Genomic DNA, 9,610 nt, shown 5'->3' with positions numbered 1-9,610 from the left:
TATATATATATATATATACATGTATATATGTTATAATATATTGAAATGTTATGAGATGTTGTTGGGGTGCTGATTGGATGGGTTGGGTTCCAAATGTAGATTGATTCACTCTCCAAAGGGGTGCTAGATCCTTCCAACCTTTTCTTGGTGTCGTGGGCAGAGCTTATAGTTTATAATAGAAAATAACAACACTGGTAAGAGTCTCCTCAGAACCGTGAGCACTTTATATTGGTATAGGCTGAAAGAGTCTTTACGCAAAGTAGAATACAAACACTGAATCTAATTTTGACTTTAACTTTATTAATCTTTAATAACTTCACATCACAAACAAGCATAGATTCGTGCTAGACATACTCTCGACTTTCTCCTAAGACATCACTAGGCTAGACTTTTGACTAAGACATCACTGCCTTTGCTGGACGATAACTACTCTATTTATTTAGTATAGGACGTGACATATGTGTACTTCCGCATTCGTGCGCTGGCCTTGTACTTTGATTATTTATTAACCCGCACGAAATGCATTGTTACACAATAATATGTACATCCATATATGTGCTTATATGTATGTTTTTGTGTGTACACTATATACATGCACTTGCATATATGTTCATGTATATAATTGTGGATACATTAATACAGCGGTTTCCAACCTTTTTTTCCTTGCGCCCCCCTTTTGAAAGAAAAAAATATTGCGCCCCCTCCCTAAATTTTTTAACAATTTAATTTAAATATACTTAATTGAAATTATGATTTATTAATCTCGTACCAAATAATGCACAATATACATACATACAAAAATAAACATACAAAAATAAACATACAAAAATATACATACAAAAATATACATACAAACATAACTATAGATTATAGGAAAAAATAATTTTAAATTTAATAAAAACAAATGATATAATAAATCACACAATATTAAAAAATTAATGCGACGGTTGAGCTTGTTTTTTAGCACAAATTTTCTCAAACCGCGGCTCCATTGTAGAAATCGCTGTTCTCAGTTCCTTTTCTATCACTAAACGAGATCGGTACTTTGTTTTTAATACTGCTACTGCAGAAAAACCAGTTTCACATAAGTAGGATGTCACAAATGGTAATAAAATTTCTAAGGCTTTATTTGTCAAAGTTGGAAAATCGTCCTTTACTTGTAACCAAAACTTAACAATATTCTTTTCGTCCTGAAACATCTGCTTCAATGTGCTATCACTAGATAAATCAATTATCATTTCCTGCTCTGCCGTTGGAAGTCCAAAATTATCATATTTATCAATAACAAATGGATTTCTAATCCATTCGTATTTGAACATATCTAGATCTTTGAAGTAATGCGCAAATTGGTTCCTTAAACTAGTCATATGATTGATAATAAGATCTTTACTTGCTTCTATTTCATCATCATTAACACATGTAGTTTTAAAAGAAGGAAACATATCAAAGTTATTACTTTTCATACTAGCTATCCACAGCTCTATTTTTTTCATAAACGCCGTAATCTTGTCCTTTTGAACAAAAGCATGAATTTGAGTTCCTTGCATTGATTTATTTAAATCACTTAGTCTTTTAAAGATGTCAACTAGATACGCAAATTTTGCGAGAAACTTCGTGTCATAAAATATGTCTGCTTCATCTCTTTTATTATCAGCAAGAAAAATGGCAATTTCTTTTTTGAGCTCAAACACCCTTTGAAGTACTTTAGCACGAGAAAGCCAACGTGCTTCACAATAATAAAGTAGTGCTTTGTATTCTGAGCCCATGTCATCACACAATTTTCCAAAAAGCCTTTCTCTTAATGGACTATTTTTGATAAAATTAACAACTTTTATTATAATTTCAAATACTTCAAGTAATTCTTCACCCATATTTCTTGCAACAAGAGATTGCCTATGAATCATACAATGCGTCCAAACTGCACGAGGAGCCACTTTTCGAACTAGGGCCTGCAGACCAGCATTTTTTCCTGCCATAGATGGAGCTCCATCAGTGCACAGTCCAACACAGTTCTCCCATAAAATACCATTTTCAAAAAAAAAGTTATCAATCATATTAAAAATTTCACTCGCCGTAGCTTTGCCTTCAATTGTCTTACAGAATAACAACTCTTCTCTAATATCATTTTCCATAACATATCTTATATATGTTATTAAGTGTGCATCCTTAGCAACATCGGTAGCCTCATCTACTTGCAACGCGAAAGAAGATAATTTAATTTTTTCTATCAACTGATCGCAAAGATCATCAGATATATCTGATATCCGTCTTCCCACCGTATTATCTGCCAGCGGAATGCTTTTAATTTGATCAGCATATGATTCACCAAACATCGTAGCTATTATGTCAATAGCTGCTGGTAGCACTAAAGTTTCTCCTATTGAATGGGGTTTTTTGCATTTAGCAATTCTATACGAAACTTTGTATGACGCAAGTAACGCTCTTTGTGATACAGACAAAGCTTTTGAAAACGATTCTTTCTGTTTATTTAAGTTATCTAATTTTCTTTGGAAAAATTCTTTTGTTTTGCCAACATGATCGGCGTGCACTTTTTCCAGATGTCGTTTTAATTTACTTGGTTTCATGCTATCTGAGGCCAAAGTATTCATACACAGCAAACACATTGGTCGTTCTTGACCATTAATGATCTTATACGTAAATCCCAATGATAAGTACATTGGATCATATTTTCTATGTTTAGTTTTACTATTTTGTGAAGAAACATTTCCATTATTTTCACCACCCTCTTCTTCTGCTTCATTAAATTTTCTTTTCAACCCAGTCACGTATTTATCCATTACAAACGGTTTTTATAACAAATCAAAGAAAATCACTTTTTCACTACTTTTCACAATAATTCCTGGCTAATAATGTGCTAAAACTAAAGCTATAAATTTTAACTCAATTATAATTTAGAAATTATTTTTTCTATATATCAACGCGTGTATCTCCAGCACAACTAATGAACTAATTCGATTTATAGATAACAGAATAAAAAGGATGCATTTGTTTATTTACTTAAGTTAGTCTCGAGTAAGCACGTGAATATTCGATATGATCCGAGTGTTTATCTTTTGTTTATAGGCCTACAGCTCACTCAACTACAAACGCAAAAACGAAATATTTTGAATGCACCAAAAGTATAGTATATTCATGCTTTTACATTTGTCCTGACAAAATGCAGCGAAAATTGTAGATAACTTGCATACATTTTGCTGATTTGTTTTTGACACTTACTCAGCATTTAACAACCATATTTTTGAAAGAGCTTCGCGCCCCCCCTGGGACGGCACCGCGCCCCACCAGGGGGGCGCGCCCCACAGGTTGGAAATCGCTGCATTAATATATAGATATGTGCATATGTATTTATGAGTATGTAGGTGTGCATATACATGTGCATGTATATATATATATATATAATATATATATATTTTTGTAGAGTTTCGAACAAGAATCCAAAAATAATACAAAATAAAAAAAAAAAAAAGAGTGCGCGTAAGGATCACACGCGATTGAAGTAAAACTTTTAATATTGTATGAGTAGGCAATTAAGATAAAAATAAAAAAACATATTTGAATTTTAAAAATCATTTATTAATAATCACATATAACATCAATAACACAGTTTAAAACAACAGCGATAGATTAATTGCTATCATATTTCATATATGATATAATAGGTTTGTGATAACTGAAATGAGAGACATAAATTTTGCTTTGTAAACTATGTACATTTCTGGAGAAAACTGCATCAATAGTCGAGCCATACCTTGTGGTTGAATCAAATGGAGAATTATTCATTGTTAAATTAAATTTATTATTTAAAAAATCAATTAATGGTTGAGATTCTTCTGAACGAAAATTGACATTGAAATCTCCAGCAAGAATTAATGGTATCTCGTTGTGATTAGTGTTTAAAAGTTTTGCACCCTCATTAGAAAAATGAAGTAACTGCTGATGAAGAAATTCAATAATATTTGATATGTTTTTATTGGGAGAAATTTAAAGGACGACTATAATCAATGTTTGATTCTGTGTGTGTAATATCACCTACTTGTGTAATTTCATTAGGAATGTCCAGTAATATTGTTGGCGCAAGAAACTGCATAGGAGTCGCATTATGAAGAGTATCTGAACATGAATGATAGACAGCTACACCACCTGCTCTTGAGTTTGATCGTTTGTATTGAGTAACACAGTAATAGTTCTGAATATTAATTCGTTCTTCATTATTAATCCAAGTTTCCGAAAATAACAAAAACGTACAACGTTGTAGCACTTTATCTTGCAGATCAGGCAAATGAGCTCGTAAACTTTGGCACTTTCTTCTTGTGTTATTAATCTACAAGTTGAAAGTCTTTGGAATTCAGTTTTTAAGTCCATTAATCCTGCTGGCCGTTTTCTACCATTATAAATTTTTTTGTCGTTGTTTTAGAAATGATGAACAATCCATTAATGCTGGTAACTCGTGATAATGCAACATATAGAAGCTGCTGATTATGTGTTTTATTGTATTCATATACAATTTTATCAAAAGTACCACCTTGTGATTTGTGTATTGTGAGTGCACAAGCAGACACTAAAGGAAAATGATTTCTTTTGACAAATATGATTTCCTGAGAATCGGCACAGCTGTCCTACTGATATTAAGAGTTTGAATATGATGTGCAGCTTTTTTCCTAATTTTGTTACCTATCTTACCAGGAAATTCAAACCATAAACGTAGAAGTTCATCATTATCGCCACGTTCTATGTACACTAATTTTCCTACACAACCATTAGCTAAGCCATCACTCACATCAATATTAGTTGTTATTATGCAAAATTTATTCAGAACTAAAATTATTTCATACGGCAAACCCCCGGTATCAATAACCGATTTTTGTGAAACTGCTGACGAATGTATGATTGTTGATCTGTCGCATGGCAACCTACATAAATATCCGTGGCAGTAGATATTATTTTGTCTTCAACGAGATTCAATATAAATTTATTATATTCCATGACACATTTATTCTCTAAGAAAAGTCTTATTCCATGAGGACATAACATAAAAAACATGATTCAATTAATGCAAGTTCATATAGGGTTTAGCGCTCGACTTACGCGACATCAGCGCTTACGGCGTCGTAGTGTTCAACTTCACGTTGGCGTTTTCGTTGCATTTGTACGGATTTACACCCGTGTAGCCTAAAGAAATTTTTACACCCATATCGCGCCTAAAGAAGTTTTACTTCAATAACATAAAATGCAAATAAAATAACATGCGTCTGACAGTCTGACGCGCACGGCGAATCGTGTTCTCAACTGCGCGTGCTTTGCTTTTGCTTGCAATAATTTTGTTTGCGCACTTTGCTAACAGATTCGCCGTACGAATTCGTGCAAAGGAGACTTAGTGCATAAGTGATTGCGCTCAAAAGTATTCAATTTGCAGTCGTTTTGCCTTACTATACTAAGTCACAATACAAAAAAAATTACTTATTCAAAAAATTATTTAGAAGTTTCATTGTGTCAAAAATTTATTTGGTTGGCATTTTGTACGGAATATTTACTCAATGGAGCGCTTTGGGTCTGAACTTTTTTTTACTGTTTTCCAATTCGTCTGGAATTTTGGAATTAGGCTCATCTCACTCTCAAGTTCGAAAGTGAAAACAATTTAGACTCCTTTGCACTACCCGGGGGGATGCCATTTCTTTTCAGTGGTTTCAGTGGATAAAAGAACTAATTATAAAAGAAAAATGTTTAATAATGTTTTTCAAAAAAGTACATACTTTTCAAGTTACTGGCTACTGAAAATTTGTTTCTTTTTTGCGTTTTTCGTCGTTTTTTGCTAATATCTTCAAAAATATACATTTAACGAAAATTATGTAATGAACAAAATTATATCAATAAAAATCCTAATAAATCGCTATTTTACAGTGTTCTAGGAACAATATTAAGTTAATTATGAAAATGGGTTTTTATAGTTCTCCAAATAAGCTTTAAAAGAAGTACTTCTGCGTGTAAAATGAGTGAGCTATCATGCAATTAAAAGACGCACACAATGTTTTTTTTTCATTTAAATCAAATACTTTTTGAGTGCCATTTCCACCAAAATTAAAAATAATCGTTTTCCATCTAGAATTAGCTTGGTTTGAGAGATTTTGATGGATTCTAGAAAATACCATAACATTAGTACAAACGATTTTCAAAAAACTCATGATTTCATAAAAAAAATCCATTTAAAAAAAAACAATTTCTCATTATAATATCTCTGAAAGAATACGTATTAAAGTATATATATGAAAATTCAAGGTATTTTTCAGACTGATTATTGCTTTTTATTATTTTTTTGTTATACAAATATTGATAGAGTTCTAATTGTTTAAAGAGTGCGCGGTGGTCCAACCAGAGTGTCTTTCGAGCCCTTTAATCCTCCGCCGTTTCAAAATAAGAGAAGTTACGGCAAAACTTATAATAGAGAAAGTTGTAGCTCATTTAATCACCTTTAAAATAGTATATTACAACTTATGATAAAATCAAAATTAAAAGAGTTATAATCCAATTAATGCGGGGGTAGTGACGAAATGCAAATTGTTTTCACTTCTCAACTTTAGATTAAGATTAGCTGGGCATACGCTTTTTTCCTCTCCATTTACTGCAATAATTTTGTTGATAGTAGGTTGAATAGAGCACATGTGAACAAAATTTGACAAATTAATTCACTTCAAATATGAGCTTAAGTAATAATGTATATTGAATTATTAGTGTGAAAAATGCAATTTAGATATTAAAATACTAAAAGCCAGTTAAAATATGGTACGAAATTATGAAAATTGTAGGCAACATTATTGAAGCAATTATTTTGGGTAGAAAAATTCAAGATGATATTGTACCTTGACCGCATGCTATATATTATTTTTTTCTGAATTTGTTATACTTTTTAAAAGATTTCAATTTTCAACACGTGTATCTATGCTATGACAATAAATACATGGTGATAAATTTAGAAAATCAATGTTTTAGCCGTGAATAAACAAAAAATCATTCATTTAAACATCCACATCTACAGGTATGTCTAAAAATATTGTATAACTCTTAAATTCAATAAAATAAATTGAGCTATTATAAATAAATTTGCTCTATAAATCGCAGTGTATAATTTTTAATATATAATTTTATTGAACATATTTAATATTTGTTAAAGGGATAATTAAAGTGTTAACTGTGGGAATTGAGAATAATCATTTTATTTGAAACAGTACTACATTTAACATCACTCATATATTGGTGTAAATAGTAACTCAAAAAACAATAATGATTATTTTCAACTGAACGGTATAAGTATTAGTATAGGATATTAAAAAACGTAGAGGTGGGTACAGGACAACGTCTGTCGGGTCATCTAGTATATATATAAAACCCTGCAAATATTTATGACGTTAAAAAATGTAATAAATAAAAGTACTTTAAATAGATTGCTGCAAAGCGTTAAATTGAATTTTAAAGTATACCGATTTGCTGTAGGGTCTTGTATTGTTAAAACGTGTTTTTTATAATTTAATTTTGAACAAATTTGCCAAATATAGTAAATAAATCGTACTAATAATTCAAAAGTTACACGTAATGTAAGCGCAAAGTACATGTATACTTTATTTATTCTTATAACAACTACAAAAAATCTGTGGTACATTTTTCTATAGTTTTACAGTTAACTCCTAAATTATCTAATTTATCTTAAAACTATCTTTAGCAAGTTAAAAGATAATGAAATTATCTGCGTTTTTCTCTAATATAGTATGCAAGTCTAAAAAACTTCCGTTACTTAAATATACAGTTAAATTAGTTGTGTACTATAAAACATCTTATACAGCCTGCACTTTATTGTTTTAAAAGTCATTTACACGTTTTCAATTGCATTTTAAAGTATACCGAGTTGATGTAGGGTCTTATATTGTAAGAAGGTATCGTAAATCATTCAATTTTGAATAAATGTTTCAAATACATCATTCAAATTAATCAATTTGTTCAGAAGTTACAAGAGATTTAATAAATAAATGCAACAACGAGTCGAGTCGATGTCGATTCGAATCGCGTCGTACTATATACAGTACAGTGGGTCAAAAAGTTTTATATGGTTAAAATGCTTGTAGGGTATCAAATGAAAGGTCTCGACGAGCACATCACGAATATCATAGTTATAGACCTTAAAAAACAATAGGGTTCCGTACTCTATACATTTAACAATAATCTAATGATTGTTCATTTTGAGCGCTATTTTAGAGTATGTCGAGTTACTGTAGAACATTACAATATCAGACAATATTTTAGATAATTTAATTGTGTACAAATTCGCCGAATACATCATTCACATAAATTGGAGGGTTTAAAAGTTACAAGAGTTTCAATAAATATGTGCGCAAACGAGTCGAGTCGAAGTCGAAGTCGATTCGAAGTTTTTTCGTACTATATACAGCACAGTGGGTCAAAATGTTCCAAAAAGTAAAATTGCATGTGGGGTATCAAATAAAAGGTCTCGACGACCACATTACGAATATTATACTAAAAAAAACTTAAAAATCAACAGAGTTCCTTACCTTTTAACTAGTCACTTATTTAACTAGAACTTCACACTAATTTTCATTTTTTTCGTATTATATTAAAGTATAGCCAGTTGAGTTGCAAAACAACATTGTAAATTATTCAATTCTGAATAAATTTGCCGATTACATCATTTATATCAGTGATTTCCAAAGTGGTCCATATGGACCACCAGGGGTCCATGGCAACTTTTAAGGGGTCCACGGCGGCAAAAACAAAATTTGGGGGTCCACGAAATAAAAATGGGGGTCCACGGCAGTGGATTACAATACACCATGTTAAAATCTATTTATTTACTTTAAACGATAATATAATATATAGATTTACAACAAATCGTTTAATATAGTTGGCAATATTTAGAAATGATTCAAAAAGTAAAGAAAAATATTACATATTTATATAAGGTGTAGCATGTAGGCATCCGAGTTATCGTTACACTATACGCTGGCTGTTGAAAAGCTTATTTTTGGTAAGATTTTTGCCCTTAGAATTTATAAATACCAAATGTAGAGGTTTAAATGGCCATTTAACGAAGTGTGATATAGATACCACTTATTTGGATTCGATAAACAAAATTTTCTTTGAATTTTAGTTCTCTCAGCAACGAATTTGGACTCAAGTGATTTGAACTAAACTTTTAGACATTTAAATTACACAGATAATTTTGTGCTTTGGTGGACAGTAAATATAGATATAGTTTATTTCTGGGTTGGTTATTGAAGAAACTTGCTTATATGAAATGTTTACTGACAAATGTTATAGGTTTGGTAGTGCTTCATGATGTTTCTGATTATTATAGCAGTTCTACCGTCAGTTGTTCCACGTGGATTAATGTTGTAACTGGTTGCATGGCACCGTGCCTTAAGGCAAATTGCTGAAACTTCCCGTACCGTAAATTAATTTTTTTAAAAAACCTTTAATTTTTTTGAAAACACTAAAAAAAAGATTTGAGAATTTTAAAATTTCTGAAAAAATTTGATTTCTGAAAAACTAGATTTTTTTTATATTACGAAATTTTTTATATGTAGGG

The 9,610-nt window shown here is 30.9% G+C and overlaps 1 protein-coding gene across 1 annotated transcript; it reads right to left on the bottom strand.

The window, feature by feature from the left end:
* Nucleotides 1-935: 935 nt before the first annotated feature.
* LOC113369410 (zinc finger BED domain-containing protein 5-like) lies at nt 936-2,798 on the bottom strand. The gene is made up of 2 exons (XM_026610165.1): nt 1,391-2,798; nt 936-1,246 (listed from the first exon to the last, which is right to left on the bottom strand). The coding sequence occupies exons 1-2, from the start codon at nt 2,796-2,798 to the stop codon at nt 936-938; spliced, it is 1,719 nt and encodes a 572-aa protein (XP_026465950.1).
* Nucleotides 2,799-9,610: the final 6,812 nt, after the last annotated feature.

Source organism: Ctenocephalides felis, unplaced genomic scaffold, assembly GCF_003426905.1.
Source record: "Ctenocephalides felis isolate EL2017-DRISC unplaced genomic scaffold, ASM342690v1 CF-g0.4_SCAFFOLD_00780, whole genome shotgun sequence".
NCBI lineage: Eukaryota > Metazoa > Arthropoda > Insecta > Siphonaptera > Pulicidae > Ctenocephalides > Ctenocephalides felis.
This window is presented reverse-complemented; position numbering and strand designations above follow the sequence as displayed.